The sequence below is a fragment of the Pezoporus wallicus genome, unplaced genomic scaffold (genome assembly GCF_028554395.1).
Source record: "Pezoporus wallicus isolate ANWC-B61680 ecotype Strahan unplaced genomic scaffold, APGP_CSIRO_Pwel_v1 contig_736, whole genome shotgun sequence".
Classification (NCBI taxonomy): domain Eukaryota; kingdom Metazoa; phylum Chordata; class Aves; order Psittaciformes; family Psittacidae; genus Pezoporus; species Pezoporus wallicus.
The window spans coordinates 2,458,370-2,476,049 of record NW_026639744.1 but is presented as its reverse complement, the minus strand read 5'-3'; the positions used below and the strand labels follow the sequence as shown (position 1 = coordinate 2,476,049).

At 44.0% G+C, this 17,680-nt stretch overlaps 1 protein-coding gene across 1 annotated transcript in view; it reads left to right on the top strand.

Moving 5' to 3' along the window:
- Positions 1-11,565: 11,565 nt before the first annotated feature.
- Positions 11,566-17,680, top strand: part of ACVR1C (activin A receptor type 1C) — a 32,382-nt gene continuing 26,267 nt past the window's right edge. The window contains exon 1 of the mRNA XM_057415672.1: positions 11,566-11,696. Within this exon, the coding sequence (XP_057271655.1) occupies positions 11,624-11,696 (73 nt within the window). The 5' untranslated portion in view covers positions 11,566-11,623. The remainder of the gene's footprint in view (positions 11,697-17,680) is intronic.

Below are 17,680 nucleotides of genomic sequence, written 5' to 3'. Positions count from 1 at the left end.
AGCTGCGCTGGTGTCCTGGAGCTCTGAGCTCTGGCCAGACCCTTAAATAGCCCATGAGGTGTGGAGTTGGGCCTGGGCAGGGTCTGGGAATGCTGCAGGCTCAGCCCTGCGCTGCCCAGACCCTCTAGACCTCAGGACATGCTGCTGCTCAAGTGTGCATGCCTGATCCCCACTCCAGCAGCTTCACTGGGGTATGTGTGTGACAGCTGAGGATTGCAGCAGTTCTCTGCATTGAGCGTTGGGGCATGCGCCCTGTGGAAGAGCTGTGTGAGCGTCTGATGCCCTGCTCCCCTCCACAGCACTTCCCAGCCCAATCCACCCCTCTCTTTGCTGGCCATGGGCACACTGGAGCCCATCTGCCACCATTTCTGTCTCCTCCTTCCCAAACTCCCTCTCTGTATCTGTTCCTCCCTCACCTGTCTGGGAAGTTGTCCTTATGCCTGGACAACTTCTTGAGGCCAGTACCTTCGGCTGTGCCCACCTTCCTCTGATCTCCGTGAACTGCTCTTTTCCTTCCAGGCTGAGAGAAAAGCTGTGCATCAGCTATGGAAAGCTGTGCTAGAAGGAAATAGCACTTAGCTAGGCCAGGGATGTTTTTCGTTAAAGACATTAAAATCTGCAGTCAACTTGTTCCTTTGATCTTAAAAGATCATGACATACTTGACTGAAGCTCGGTGACTGTTGCTAACTAGATTCAAGGGCTTTGCATTGCTCCAATCTCTTCCCCAGAGGTCTCTGCAGCAGTCTTCTCCATTTTCACCACCCAAAAACCCCCTACCCCAAATACCATAAGTATTTCAGATTCACAGCATAGATCTCTTTTTATTCTTGGAATGTTCTCCTGGAAAACCTGAGGCTTTAAAACCTACCCAAGGTGACATGGGAGATAGAGAACTGTTGGATGCTAGCCAGGAACTTTCAAAAATAGCTAGCACATTACATTGCCTACCTCCAATAAAGAGAATGTATCTTTAATATAAGTGCTGCAAAGGAGAAAATTGAGAGGAATAAGGATAGTGGAACTGCTAATAGAGAAAAATTTACCATAACTCAGTGTACAAAGAAGCTGGAAAATGAGGGAAAAAGAATGCCTACCCATTTATTCTTGTTTGACTATTTACTGTACATGGATCTTGGAGTCTTTAATGCATGGAGTTAAAAATAGCGTAATATTTGTCATAATCTTGAGCTGTTTAAGAAATCCCCCCGTATCCTGGGCCGCACCAAAAGGAGCGTGACCAGTAGGTTGAAGGAGGTGATCCTGCCCCTCTACTCTGCTCTTGTGAGACCTCACTTGGAGTATTGTGTGCAGTTCTGGTGTCCTCAACATAAAAAGGACATGGAACTGTTGGAACAAGTCCAGAGAAGGGCCACGAGGATGATCAGGGGGCTGGAGCACCTCCCGTATGAAGACAGGCTGAGAAAGTTGGGGCTGTTCAGCCTGGAGAAGAGAAAGCTGTGGGGAGACCTCAGAGCAGCCTTCCAGAATCTTAAGGGGGGCTATAAGGATGCTGTAGATGGACTGTTTGTTAGGGACTGTAGTGATAGGACAAGGGGTAACTGGTTAAAACTTAAGCAGGGGAAGTTTAGATTGGATATAAGAAGGAAATTCTTTCCTGTTAGGGTGGTGAGGCACTGGAATGGGTTGCCCAGGGAGGTTGTGAATGCTCCATCCCTGGCTGTGTTCAAGGCCAGGTTGGACAGAGCCTTGGGTGACATGGTTCATTGTGAGGTGTCCCTGCCCATGGCAGGGGGGTTAGAACTAGATGATCTTAAGGTCCTTTCCAACCCTAACTATTCTATGATTCTAAATGTGGAACACAAGCAACAGTGTTTTCTGTCAGGAGTTCAACCACTGAACATCAACACTCCTGCCCTTTGTTCCCTTGGCCATTTCCAGCAATTACCAGTGGATGGTTCAGTTTTCCTTTTGCTTTTCCTCATGAATTTTCTGTCATCTCGCTCCCCTGCAAGGTGGTTCCTAAACTGGGCCTCCAGGAGCTCCCCACAGAAAATACTCTGCCTAGCCTTGATGCCCAGTACACGCTGATTGACCCAAAGCCAGGATTAGTGGTAGGAAGCCATAGGAAGACTAAAATGGTGTGCTCTTGTCCATACTGGTATAGAAAGAACTGGGGAGGACATGTCTCGGGAACATCCCCAGCACTGTTGGCCTCTGAGCAGTGGTCTCTGCTTATGCTTTTCACAGGTAATAATGAAAGGTCAAGTCCTTGCTAGGTTAGGTTGGGCATGAAGCAGAGCTCAAGCTAAAAAGCTGGTCTGGGCTTAGCTCATGTTTCATACTTTATGCTGCAGAAGGCAACAAAGAGGAGCAAGGACCAAGTGCCTGAGTCAGCAGCTTCATCATGCTCTGGTTCTGCTGCCATTTTCCTTGCAGCAACTGCTGTCTCAGCGCCAGCAGTATCATGAGGAGGAGGTGTCACTGTCAATGCTGCCATGGTGAGAGGAGGAACACTGCCAGTCATCCCAAGAAACAGAGGTAAGGACAGAGTGGGCAGTCCCATTAGAGAATTAACTGTTTAATTGCACTAATTGCACTCTTTAAACACTTCTTATGTCTGAATGATGCTAAAAGGTTCTGAGACGTTCTGATGTTACCCTCCTCATCAAGAAGACACCTGCTCAGGTTAATGTGGACTTTTAATATAGGTTTATGGGCAGCTACTGTTTAATAGATCTTTAAGGTCCCTTCCAACCCAACCCATTCTACGAAGACTCTGGAGCTGTAGAAAGCAGCGTTTGGGGAGAGGGGAAGGGGGTAGTGACTAGGGAACTGTAAAATGGTTCTTGGAACAGTTTGGGATTTTTTTGACTCTTTCTAGTTGCTATGGTCAGCAATATAATGTATTTACAGGAATGTATCATTCTGATGGTAGTTTCCTTAAGGTTTCATAGCATTTTTGGATGAACAGAGTGGGAAACAGACTGCAAGACTCTTTTGTTGCAAGACAAAAGAGACAGCTCTGTAGTTAGAACACTGACCTGGGATGTAGATGACCAAAGTAAGTGGTAACTACTGATGTGCTGGCCGTTCTGGGATGTCCACAAACTTCATTTTGTTTTGCTTGCACAAAATTTCAATAGGTCTCAGTGCTGTCCTGATGTGGAGCAAAACAAATTACAAAATAAGATTCTTGATTTCTAGCCAGCCCTAGAAGTACTTCCAGTTGGCAATTGTTTTTATGGTGTTATCCATTTCCAGAGACTCTTAAATCCCCAGGATATGCTATTTCTGTTCTATGAACCATGCCATGCAAACATCTAACTTGGGAGTACATTTGCCTCAATATCTCGAAATGTGGGGTTTTTGTCTCCCTCCCTTGTTTTGTTGTTCTTTTCTTTTTTGCTGGCATTTGGTGTGTCAAAGGCCTGATGAAGTTTAGAGACAAAGGGTGAAGGATCAGTGATTGTGGATAGCTGGGGACCCAAATCTGTAATCACTGAATGCTCTAGAAACACAGTAAGATGTGAGTAACCCGCTTTTCTCCCCCTCTCTGCCCTTAATATGCTTCTTAGTAGATCCTGAAGTGCTGTTTCAACCAGTGACCCATTAATACAGACTTCTGCCTCAGCTCAGATATTTTCAGCCGGAGCAGCTCCCAGCAACTCCATGACTGAACCCAAACTGTTGGCATTGGGAGGAGGAGGGAGGGCACTCACTGCTCATCATTCTCACTTCCACAGTAATAAAGACGTACATAGAGAATTCTACTTCTAAATCACAGAGCTTCCATTTGAATTCAGGTGTTGTACTTTCTACTCCTACTGTATCTCAAAACAGTTCACCAAATCTGTGGCTGTTGAGCAACATCGGTAACCTGAAAAAAAACAACAAAACAAGAAAAGGCCAGTGTTCACAGGATTTGAGCCCGTATGCTGCTGCTTTAACAGTAAGCTTTGTTACATACCATAGTAAACTTGGGTACTTCCTAAACGGGAGCTGTGGTTGAGGGCTGGAGGCAAAAAAGATATACAGTATGGAGAAGAGGGTTGAGAGAATATGAATGGGTCCAGTGTATTTTTATTGTTTTTGTTTCTTTGGGGTTTTTATTCTGCATCAATAGTAGCTATAATGCCATTTATTTACATGATGCCTATTGAAGGTGGTTAAAACCTGACAGTTTGAAATGCATTGCTCCAGATTTCAAAGACGCCATATAATAGCAAACATAATAGCACATAAAGTGCCCAGACAATTAATTTTTCAATGGCCTAGATGGAAACAAAAGGTCTCAAGTGTGTTTTGAAGACAGACAGCGTTATCAGTATTAAACCACGTGAATGGATTTAACACAGGTAACATTGGCAGCATTGCCATGTGATGTATAAAAAAGCTGGATAGAGCATTTGGCATGAGAGGTGTGATGGAGCAATATAATTAGTACTCTGACACACTACTTTTCTTTCATAAATACAAATATAAATGGGGGGAGGGGAAGTAGAAGAAACTTATTAGATATTTAAATATACTACCATTATCTGTATTCTAAGTGGTAGGGATTGATTTGTGTCAAAAAGCTTTACAATTTCTAGTAGGTATGTATCGAGATCCTAAATAAGGTACTCTGGCTTTGGCATGCAAGTATCTGTAATGTTGGTTTTCATAAACAAGTCTTCATTCACTGGAATTATTTAGTCCATCAGTCCACTACCCTACTAGGATTCTCATGTATGTGTGTGTATATGTACGTATATATAGGGCCTGTGTGTCCAAACTGGTATTTAGTTGGTGTTTAGACTTGACTTACTGATGAAGCATCTGTTCAAAACAGTAGAAGGAACATTGTCCAGAACAGTGGGGTAGGCTTGTGCCTGGCACCAGCTTTAGAGATGACATTCCCACCCCTCTGTTCTCTTCCCTCCGTGTCCTATCTGCCAGAAGATAGGCATCCTGTTCCTGGCAAGAAACTTGGGACAAAAGTACCTTTTATTTTTTTTGTTATTGAGTGTCTGGTAACTTTTCCTGAGCTCAGCAAATCTCTTCTAAAATGAAGACATCTCTGCAAGTCCCTCCCTCAGTCTGGGTAAGTCCAGCCTTTGACAATGCAGGGGCCACTATTCACTGAATGGTTTGGAATCCCTTAGGATGGGCTGCTAATTACCAGGTCTATCAATTTTGTTGTGATATTTCCTCACTCTCGCTGTGCATGATGTGAATAAAACCAGAGTCTTTGAACTATGTGAATACATAAATTTGGTAAAATAACACATACAATGTAAACTCCTGGAGGGGGCTGGATAGATGCAACCTATATTCCTACTTGTTCCAGCTGGTGAATGCTACATTCAGATGGATAAATGCTCTTCAATTTGAGCGGAGTTTTTCCTCTCCACTTTAGTGGAACTAGATTTATTTTTCACTGAAACTTTCTTGAGTTAATGCATCATCAGTGTTCTATCATAACTCAAACAAAAAAAAAAAGAAAGACTGGTTGGCTTCCCCCCCAGTCTAGTTATCATTTTATGTAGTATATTGCTTTTTCATTTAATTTGTCAGTAGTGTATTAAAAGTAATTTACTGCTTCTTGTGCAGGGTTCCATGGCACTGATGTTTTAGATGTTACCTTGGAACAAAGTTAATATCACGATAGAAGAAATAAGATTTCTAGCAAGCAATTCTCAACTTTTTGCATCCTTGACTGCAGTTAGCAGTAACCCCATCACGTGAGCTCCCTGAGCTCTGAGGCAATGAAAATACAGCACTCACTTCACATTCAGCAGGTTCTGAGCAAAGATAGATTCTTGCTGGGGGCTCAGGGCAGCACAATGAGCCTATGGAAGGGGTTTCTCCTCAAGCAGTTACACCCCTGCTCTTCCACAAAACTTGCTGCAGAGCAGCACGTCAGGGATGGCATCATGGGTTGCAATTTCTGTCCCTTAAAGTGCACTGGTGGGGCTTGTCCAAAAGTTCCAATTTTACCGTAAGTGGTATTTCTTATGCGAACACTTCCTTTTCAAAATTACTTTGGTTTTAGTCATCATCCACTTGTGTCTGTTGTTCCTGATGCAAACCTTCCCACATGGATCTTGTCAAGAAATGCAGACAAAAATGTTCTGAAATGGAGTATGTTCCGTGGAGCAATAATTTTCTGTGAGTCTCCTCACCCTGAAAATCTTATATTGAACTGGGGATAGAAGATTGTTGGGGAAAGGGGAAAAAGGTTGAAATGAGAACTCTCACAGGAAATAGGAAGCCTGGAGGGATTAAGGTTTCAATTCACCTTTTTCAATTTCGGGCAAGCTTGTGCTGCTTGAGAATTGTGTCCTGTGTTCACTCCTCTATGAAATAATGGGAGGATAGGATCATCCTGGTTAGAGACAGGACTTCTGAAGTCAGAACAACTGCACTTGCACGCCTTTACAGTTTTTCCTTCAGCTCTGCTGCTCGTTAGTTCTGTCACTGCACCATCAGCAGCAGCTACTGATCGTCTATCCTGTGGTGATAGACCACGTACTAGTGTGATTTCCTTTGTCAGGTCAAATATCCATGTAGGCTACTGTCTTCGTCCACGGGTACAAACGTAGAGATGCCTTGCAGGCTGAATACAAAGGGAATATTGCAAACAAGTGTAACAGTGCTCTCACTAGAGAATCACTGACACCATTCAGCATCCCCTGTTCCCTGAGCAAACCGGAGAAGCCCTTCTTCCACAGCTAAGCAAGGTACTCCATGAGAATGAAGGTTCTGGCTTTTAAACTGATTTGTTGGGTTTATAAAGTCTGAAGCAGAGTTATTAATGTAGTTCATCAGCAGTAAACTATGCAACCATACTGTTTCATGGATGTCATTGGAAAACAATCTTGTAATCTTTGTACATCATCTCAGCCTGATGGTTTTGGGTAGGTTTGGTCCAATAAGAAACAAGAGTGCTCATTATATACATGTTCACTTGAAAGTGTATTCTAGACCAGCCATCATTTTCTGGAAGGAGTAGAGATTTGGTTAGACTTTACTGTCTAATAATATATTAATTGTAGGTAGCATTTCTTAGACTAGATGTGTTTAACTACAAGATGCCTCCTGGTATCAATGAGTAAAGATAAACTCATGCACATATGTTATTGGGGATGGTGGGGAATTAAGGAATAGGAAGGAAGGGGTTAAGGTTGTTACAATATATAATTAAAATGGGAGACTTATTATGTGAGAGTTTCATTGTTCAATGTTTACATGTTACAGATTCTTAACTAAAAAAAATGGTGCAATTATGATAGTAATATGAGAAGAAAAGGGGAAACTAAAATACGCAACAAATGCTAAGCAAAATAATGCTTGGAAAAGCCCTCAGTATCTGTCTTATTCAAGGAATAATGTAGATGCAGCTAAAAAAAATGTTACAATGGGGAAAAGAACAGAAAATTGCAAACTAACATCTCCATGAACTTTTAAATGAAAACTATGGTTCTGCCTTGTCCTGTGTAGATGATTTAGTAGTGGCTCTGCATTTGTGTGATGGAAGTGCAAGGGTTAACACTACCAAATCTCTGATAGAAATATGCCCACTACAAATTTATGTAATTTGTTGTGGGAGGTATGTACAAGACAAGTGTTTTTAGCTATTTATAACTAGAGCTCCATTTTGCTTCACTGCAAGGTCAGGCACTTTGCTTTTCTGAAAATCAAACAAAAAATTTGACTTAATAAAAACCATGGTACACCAAGGACAAACTAATTAGGACAAATGGAGTTTGATTTTGGTATTGCTCATGAGAACACGGAGCATGGCTCTTCTACTGTGCGCTGCACTTCAGAGAAATTACCAAAGTGAACAGCACAGGCTGTTAACAGGATAGAAACAAAAGGAGAGGCTAGTCATGATTAAGAGTTGGTAATTAGTGTTCTCTTCCTCCCTTCTGGGAACATGCTCTGGGATGGGGAAAAACCTGTATGTGTGTGTTAGCAGCGATGAACTGAGTTGTGGGGCTCCAAAAGAGAGTCTGGTAAAACCATTCACCATACACAAGAACATCAGTGGGCAATTGGATGGTGAACTTGTCTGCTGGCAGTATCAGGGTCACAGTGAAATATGTTTGTCACCATTACACCTGGTCATACTGAGTATATATGTTTTTATAGATTTCATCACTCCTCTCCAGCACTTGGGTAGCAGCTGTCATGTTCTCATTGGGTTTGGCTTTATCACCTGCTTGAAAGTAAGTTTACACGTTAGATTTTCCAAAGGCTGTGAGATACAGAGGAAGGACGTACAGTAAACCACTGGATTCTGCTCTGTTATTTTACTGGAAGGGAGAAAGTGTGGAACGTTCTTCCTGATGTACCCCTTTAAAGCTTGTAATGAAAATTGAAAAGCCTTTCCATTTTATGTAGTGAGATGAAAAGTACATTTGGGGATTCTATTAAAATGAATAACTAACCATTTTTTAATCAGAAATGTTTATTTAAAATCATTAAATTAAATTGTTTTTAATTTATCATTTATTGATAAATTAAAATGATAAATTAAAAAAAATAATGACTTTTCATTAAGAACTGCAAATTTCTTACCATCTATAAACTTTGATTCATGTTCTTGACAGGCACAGGAGATACTGTTTTCTTCATCACTTCTGTGAAGTGTGAACAAATGTGTTCTAGAGATTATTTTTAAAAACTGAAGAATAAGCTTGTCTACTTTAATTACATAGTTAATAATTCTATGCCTTCATACAAAAAAGCAGATGTAATAATTACATGCTATGAACAAGAGATGACTCTGCATGAGATGTATTTACACTTTCTAGTAGCACTGAGCAAATGAAGTTATTTGTAAGTCTTCAAGAGGAGAGAAAGAAAATATGGATTTGCCAAGAACAGTGCTACATTTATCTGATTTTGTCAGAAAGAGCAGTAGCTAGATGTTAGTGAGGATTTTCACGTTGTGGCATTACCACAGGCAAGAGAGGATCTACCTGAAAGTAACATATGGCTGAACAGGTACTTGTCAAGCCATAGTCAGAGAGCACTTAATACCTCTGTTTTCAGAAGGGAAGGAGTTGCAAATTTTTCTTCTATTATTTTATCACTTTGACATCCAAACCTGCATTTATTTTTTTATTAGACCTTGGCATGTATTTTCTAATTGCTTTCCATTATTCATAAAGCAGTAAGGTATATAATATGATGCTGTGTTACTTTTCAATGCAGTATTACATATACCTACAGTGTTTGCTATGAAATAATCAGCATGTTGAACTTAATTGTAATAAAATGTTGTAATTCCCATTGCATTTAATTGATGATGGGGTGACATGGATGTCCATGGAAGGGGAAGAAGGGAAGACCACATGTCTCTACAACCTGCAGTGACTGGGGACGCTGCAGCTTTTGTCCCCATGCCCTAAGTGATGTCCCTTTGGTCTATATCTGCATGCACACAGAGTTGGAAAGGAAGGCAGTTATGCTTCCCCTATGGCATGCATGTTGTGTGGTTCTCTTCCTTACTCCTGGGAAGGCACCTCCCTTGGATACCCCTTTCCTATGGGAGTGCTCAAGTCCTCAGTGGCACCAGTGCTCAGTTGGTCTGTGCTCTTCCACAGGAGCCAGAATAGCATTTTTCAGCTGCAGAGCTAATCAAGCACTTGCCAGGTAAAGCCTTCCATCACTGATTTTATTTCTGCACAGCTTGGTACTCCTTCTCTGGGACATTTTGAAAGAATTTAGTTAGATCTGCTTACTTTTTCCAAAGCGAGTTATGAAGGAGGATCCAAGGCTTTGGCTCCCAAGTCGGCAGGAATGCCTTGCTGTGGAGCCTAAGCTCAGCAGTGGGAGCATCAGCATGTCCATGCACTCAGCATTTACAATTGGCACATTTTCCTTCACGTTATTTGGGCCTCCATTCTACAGCATCAGACTCTTAGTTGAACTGATTCCTAAATTAATTTGCTAATGTTAGCAGCAGAGCATTGGAATGCCTTGAATTCCCAAATCCGAGGACCTTAATGAAACTCCGTAATTATAACTGCCTTGGAAGAGGTATTCAGAACAACAGTCATTCAAACTCACCAAGTGAGCAAGTTGGAGGGAGGCTCTGTGTGATCCTAGATTGGAGAAACATCTGGCATTAGGAGCTAGTAAAGGTGAAGATCTTGTGAATATGGCTGGTGTTGTGACCCTGAACAAATACTTATGGAAACTGACATGAATAAAATCAATTGGTAGTAATATAATTTTTTCCCCTCAGGCATTTTGATAAAATTATGGAATCTCTGCCAGCACATTTGGAAATACCAGGTAGAACAAGGTAGATTGCAAAAGGCTGTTTTCACAAATGTCACTAACTTCAGTACTGAAAAAAAAAAAACTGGAAAAAGATCATTGCTAGGAATTACTGTCTAGGGAAACCTAAAAGGCTTAACAGAGATGTCATAATAATAATAAAGTATTGCATGGCAGTAATAAAGACCTAGGGATGCATGCTACGATGTGTGGGAAATAATGTTTTTACTTTAAAATAAATATAGAGAAATGGAGCATGTGCAACACCTTCCTGAAAGTAATTTAGGTTACGTAGTCTGCTCCACTAACACTTCTAGTATAGACTTGATTATATTTTGATTTAGATTTTATTGATTTATTTTTATGATGGTACATGTAAGTAATACTGAGCATTTGGGGTTAAATGCTGCAAACAATGTCACAGTGGTTTGTAGTGTGTAAGAGAGCTTTTTCGGATGTTTGTGCTATCCAGGCTGAAAGGAGAGGATGGAGTTTATGAGGGTCTTGATGAAGAACAGATTATAACAAGACATTGAATGAATGCTGAAAACAGTTCAGAATTTCGCTGTTTGTGAGGAATTTGGCATAGCCTGATGAAGCAACCAAGGGGAACAATTCTAGATTCCTAGAAGGGTTTGGGTTAGAAGGGACCTTTTAAAGCTCATCCCCTGCCATGAGGAGGGACACCTTCCACTAGACCAGGTTGCTCAAAGCCCTGTCTGACCTGGCCTGGAACACTGCCAGGGATGGGGCAGCCACAGCTTCTCTGGGCAACCTGTGCCAGTGCCTCCCCACTCTCATAATAAAGAATTTTTTCCCAATATCTAAATGTTTCCTCTATCAGTTTAAAGCCATTCTTCCCTTGTTCTGTCACTACATGCCATTGTAAAAAGCCTCTTTCCAGCACTGTAGGCCCCTTTAAGAACTGGAACGCTGAAGAACACTAATATGTGCTTGGAAAAAATCGTAGTTAAAACCTGAGGAGGAGAAGCCGTCATTTCTTCTGGGCTAGCTTTACGTTTACCTGCCTTTGAGACTCTCAAGAGGGCTGTCATGGTGAACAATCGCTCGTGTAGCGAGCGATGAGGCGGTGCCAGCCCGGGTTTCCCCTGGCAGAACGGGGGAGCTGAGCTGAGCCCTGCTCCAAGGTCCCTTCCCCTCCGGATCCACGGCACCGAGGGAGGCCGAGCGGGACGGACAGGGGGGCTTCGGGCGGGGCAGCGGCGGCCCCCGCCCGGGCGGGGAAGGTAAGGGCGGGCGGGGCCGGCCGGGCCCCTCCCCGCTCCGCTATAGCTGTCGCCGGCAGCGCGGGGCGGGCAGCTGCCGGCGGGGCCGGCGCCCGGCAGCAGCGGCAGCAGGATCCGTGCCCGCCGCCGGTGCGTGGCCATGTGGCGGGCGCCCAGCCCCGTGCTGCGGGTGGCCCTGCCGCTGCTGGGCGCCGCCGTCTCGCTGTGCGCAGGTAGGACCGGGAGCGGCACCGGGCGCGTCCCGCCTGCCACCTTCGGCAACGGGGACGCGTGGCCGCCGCTGGGCGCGGGTGTAGCAATCGCTGCGCCGAGCGTCGGGACCCTCTCCCCTTCTCCCGGGACCTTCCCTCACCCTGGGTGCCCCCCGCTCCGCCGTGCGCCCGGTGCTCGACAGCTGTGCCCGCGCCAGGCCGGGTCAGCGCTGTTTCTCGGGAGGTTAAGGAGCTTAATGCTTTTCATTGTGACCGACGTGTCCGCGCAAGAAATGGGTCAGCTGGGATTTACGGGGAATAACCGGCCCGGGGCTGGCTCCAGCTCACGCCTGTTTGGGCACTGCGCTCTCAGAAGTTAATCACGGAATGGTGAGGGTTGGGAAGGACCTTAAAACCATCCGGTTCTCGATTGATGGGTTCTAGCAAGTGCAGCCTGGTGGATCTCACCCCGAGGGAGTTCGGGCGTGCACCCCACGCTTTGCTCGTGCACCCGTAGCTCTGCTGGGTGCTTCAGAGGCAGCTTCGTCGAACTGAGCGCCCTTGGTCACGGTGAGAAGCTCTGGCATCAGCCCCGTGCTGGGTGTCCTGTGGGGCCGCCCAGGGCGGTGTGCTCCATCCTGTCCTCCCAGCAGGACACAGGGACGGATAGGACAAGGTTCACGAGTGCTGGAGGTTTCGGGCGGGGGCATAAAACGCACAGTGTCTAAGTTCTTCCAATACAGGTTCTTCTCTTGCGCAGCAGGTGTTATGAAATATTCATTCACCTCAATTTTTCATTTAAAGCCCAGGCTTATGCTCTCAAACTGTGCTCTGCAAACCAGCAGTTAGGCAGCATAGGATAGACTCTTTCAATTTATTTTTTTTTATTAGGTTTATTCTAATTTACTTTTCTCTCAATGTTTTCACTCCAGGAGCTTCTTGGTGTGATGCTCATTGCACTCTTGCAGAGAGGGGTGGTCGCAGCTCCAAGCTGAAAGGAAGGACTGTGCCCACCCCCCATCCCAGTGCTCATATAATCCCTTCTTTTGGAAAAAGAGGAGTAACAAGGCTCCACTGTTGATATTTGAAGTACTTCTATAAAGTATTGTACATCTGGTAAATCCTTATTCCTTCAACGGGTGTCAGACCTGATCTATCTGAGCTCTATGTGTTTGTCTTATCTTTTGTTATTCAAGCTTGGAAGTGAACCACAGATACAGACAGCCCTGTGCTACTCAAGGGTTTTTATGCTTGAACTGAAGCATTGCCAGTGCTGTGGCCATTACTACTTCCCTCTGAAGACTATTCAGTACCCTAATGAATCTCATTGGCTTTGAGTGTTATTTATGTAAAATAGTCTTGCACTGTTTTGCTCTCTGAAGTTTCAGTAGTACTGTCCTCTGGTTTTATTATCCCATTAGTTATCTTTTAAGAGTCTGGATTGGATAATGGAGTGTGTGTGTATGGTCCAGGGTAGGCAGACATCCTCTGCACCCTTACAGCTCTTCAGAGGGGGCATTGAGGGGATTTACACATACCTAGGAACAGTCTTCAGGTCTTGAGCAGTGATTGATGTTCAGTGTAAAGCATTTAGCTGTGCATCTGCTCGATTTACTGTATACCAGCTCACACTCCACTGCAAACCTGTCTGATCAGGGTATGTGACTAAGCATGCTCTGATCATAGAATCATAGAATAGTTAGGGTTGGAAAGGACCTTAAGATCATCTAGTTCCAACCCCTCTGCCATGGGCAGGGACACCTCACACTAAACCATCTCACCCAAGGCTTTGTCCAGCCTGGCCCTGAACACTGCCAGGGATGGAGCATTCACAGCTTCCTTGGGCAACCCATTCCAGTACCTCACCACCCTTACAGGAAAGAAGTTCTTCCTTATATCCAATTTAAACTTCCCCTGTTTAAGTTTGAACCCATTACCCCTTGTCCTGTCACTACAGTCCCTAATGAAGAGTCCATCCACAGCATCCCTACAGGCCCCCTTCAGATACTGGAAGGCTGCTATGAGGTCTCCACGCAGCCTTCTCTTCTCCAGGCTGAACAGCCCCAACTTTCTCAGCCTATCTTCATACAGGAGGTGCTCCAGTCCCCTGATCATCCTCGTGGCCCTTCTCTGGACTTGTTCCAACAGTTCCATGTCCTTTTTATGTTTAGGACACCAGAACTGCACACAATACTCCAAGTGAGATCTCACGACAGCAGAGTAGAGGGGCAGGATCACCTCATTCGACCTGCTGTCGCGCTCCTTTTGATGCAGCCCAGGATACGGTTGGCTTTCTGGGCTGCAAGCACACACTGAAGCCGGCTCATGTTCATTTTCTCATCACCAACACCCCCAAGTCCTTCTCCACAGGGCTGCTCTGAATCTCTTCTCTGCCCAACCTGTAGCTGTGCCTGGGATTGCTCTGACCCAGGTGTAGGACCTTGCACTTGGCATGGTTAAACTTCATGAGGCTGGCATCAGCCCACCTCACAAGTGTGTCAAGGTCCCTCTGGATGGCATTCCTTCCCTCCAGAGTGTCAGCCGAACCACACAGCTTGGTGTCGTTGGCAAACTTGCTGCGGGTGCACTCAGTCCCACTGTCCATGTCACTGATAAGCTGATAAGCTTTTTTACCCCCTGTTCTCTGTCATGCAAGTGCGTCATGGTGCCCCCGTATTCAGGTATGTTTGTAGCATTAAGGGCAAAAGTGGTGAATGGTCCTGCTGTTTCCTGTCTACTTACCTGCTGTGGGCTTCTCAAAATTGTTTCCCCCTCCTGGCTGTCACGACCTTTGCTCTCCATCACCTCAATGTGTGCTGTATCAAAAGCTTTGCACGCTCTTCCATACTCTTCATAGCATTATTTCAAGGAATTAGAGAGTACTCAGGGTGCTGTAAGCATTCCTAAATAAACAAGAGTTAAGGGTGCAGACTGCAATAAGGAAGAATGTTGCTGTATCTGCTGGTGGCATGTTAGCCTCTTCTAGCACTCAACACTGAACTGCCTTGTATTTCTTGAGAGCCTTTAGGCATATGCTAAGTTTGTGAAAGTTTGTTTCCCACTTAAAAGCATTTTAATTCCCAGAAAGCAAACCATGAAAACTGTAAGCTATCCCTGATGAATGGCAAAGATGCCTGTAGGTACAGTAAAGTGGGTAGGTGTGGATCTTCACTGGAACCATGGGAGTGCCAGGAATTTGTGTAGCTGAAAGCACAGACACACAAAAGCAACGACTGCTTACAGCCAGGTATAATATACATTTGCTGTATAAAAGTGAGAAGCAAAATAGGTTGCTATTGTAAATTGCTACATAATGATAAATATATGAAATAGCATAAAATTGGACTGTTGCTATGTGAGTAGTAATATATTAAAGCAACTTTATCTTTTTTATCTTTTTCATGCTTTGTAATATCCCTGTATTGAGTTATAAACAGTTGCTGAAAATGCTCTGTGGATCTCAAGTCTGAATGTTTAGCACACTGTTTATTCCAGCATTTCCTATAGGATGTAAACTTGGGCTACAAGTCTGAGGTGTGTAACTCTCACGGCAATAGCTGCTGTGAACCGTCCACTGCGCATCTGTTTATGTGTGTGCTGCTGAAGGGTCCAGTGAGCCACATTCTGCGAAAAGCATCTTTGTTCCAGATTAATCATTTGGTTTACTTAGTCTTTATTAACTGGCAATATTGAAAAGCCTACATGTTGTCAAGCACCAAAAATAGTATGTCCCTGGAAAGAAGTATGGCAGTAGCAAAGCAGTTGTACTTCACTGCACAATTTAATTCTCTGCTGTGTGACAAATTATCAGTATGATGCTGTCTTCTCATTTCTGTGGGTCACTGAAGCTCTGTTTTCCTAGCTTTTAGTAAAAAACTGTAAAAATACATAAGCTTTAATGAAACAACATAGATGAGAAGCACAAGCCCAGCTGTGATCTACCAGGGTGTCTACCAACAATTCACACAGATAAAGGACTGTATGTGGGATGAGTGGGTGCAATTTCATTTTGCTTTTTTTGGAGTAGGCTCTAGATTCTTACCAGCTGTGTGCAATGATTATTGTAGTCTGTAATCTGGCTACGGTATTTTGTCACTTTTGAGGAGTACTGCTGATACAAGAGCAATACAGTTGCTCTCCACCTGCAGCAGTGCAACCATTCATCCCTATCAGGTAGTGGATGAGCTGCTGCATGTGCCTGTTGGTTCAGCTGTACACATGTTGGAGCATCTGTCCTGGGTTACGGCATTGCGATGTCACAGCTTTCAACAAAAATCCCTGGGAAAAGGGGTCTTGGATATCCTGCTGAAGCCCCTTGGAGCCATAGTCTGCTACTATATTCTTTGTATCAGGTGCTGGGAGGGATAGGCTCAGGGCTTTTTTCCGTGCTTATTTTTGTAGGCTAGAAATTCAGCTTCTGCCTAGCTGGGAAGGTTCTGATAACCTGGTAATTAACATAACCATGACACGAAAGTGTTGAGCAGTGAGCAGATAATAGGGAAGAGATATTTGGATAATAACTCCCTGTTCAAAAATGTGATTTCCTCTCTTGTAACTGAAGTGCTGTTAGGCTCTGAATTATCATGGTTCGTCTCCAGCTATCATGAAGAGAACAAAGTCCTAACTGAGACAAAGTTGGATACCTAAATCTCGATGCTATGAATACCCACTGAGGAGGGGGGTTACCTCCCCAGCACCTCTGGACACGTGTAGGTGAATCTGGGCACAGGAAAATCACTCTGGGGGTTGATGGTTTTGTCACTTTGGCGCATGTCCTGTCCTGAGTGCTGTCAGAGATGCTGCAGTCCTGAGGTCCCCCAGGATGAAAGGATTCTTCCATTGCCTTAGGGCTGAAGTGATGGATGTAACCCTGGCTGTGCCAGCCCTCCTTCAGAGGTGGCTGCATTTCACTGCTGGGTGTAGCCTGGGGTATGCCTTTTTCCAGAACAAGTGGTATTTGCAAATTAAGATTTTCTTATGGAAGAGAATAGGAAAGGACCTACAACAGTCGTCTTGTCCAACTGCCAGTATGCAGTCAGAATTTATCTTTTCTGTGCTTGGTTCGTCTTCAGTTTGACAGTGGCAAAAATAAATAAAGTGCACTCAAAAGTCAATGTTTCCTCAGTTCCATGTTTACCAGGAAGCTGATTCTAGGCGATCGGATCAGTATTTGCAGAACTTGCATCCCTCTCACTTCACACCAGCACTAAACATTTTCAGTCTGACATAAAGTGGGGCAAAACCACCATCAGTTAAGTAAAAGGGATGTTTTGGGTTTCCAAATGAATTGAACTACTATGCTCTTCTTAGGACAGCAATTTAAAACCATTCAAATTTTCATCCTAAAGATAGAATTTCATCCTTCAGTACCTACCTATGTTTTTGTGAAAAAAAGCTGTATTTAACTAGAGGGGAGCTGTGTGGCAATAGAAAAGGCAGTCAGTGTCATTTCCTGGATGTGAAGTACCTTGTCTGACTCTTTTCAGATGTTGGCTATATTCAGCTTTCAGTGCTAGGGATTCTTTTTTATGCAAGCCATTTCACACTGGCAGTTGGCACTGTGTTATCGCAGCTGCCTCCCCATGGAACTCGTACCCTCAGCCCAACACTGGATCCCTCTTCAGTGCCTTACAGACCAAGACCAGCACGTTCTTCTTCAGCTTTATGTGTAGGCTGTATCTCACAGAATTCTTGCATGCATTGTGTTTGGCCGCGTGGCTTCTGTTTCCTAAAGCACACCTTTTCAAAGCATATCCTGCATAATCAAAACCAATGAGAAATTAGCAAATGTCCTTTGACAGCTTATTCCAACAAAAATAGTATCTTGGGGTTTTGTTGCTCTTTCCCTGCTCAGTTAGCGTTGGTTTAAATGCCTGGCCTCAGCTTCTGTCTACTGTTTTGCTTGGTTATGGTTGCTGAACTTTTTTAGAGGAGGGATTTTGAGCACCTAGTGCCCTACTTCCAAAATTAAGATACTTGCAGACATTAATAAAATCACTTCCCAT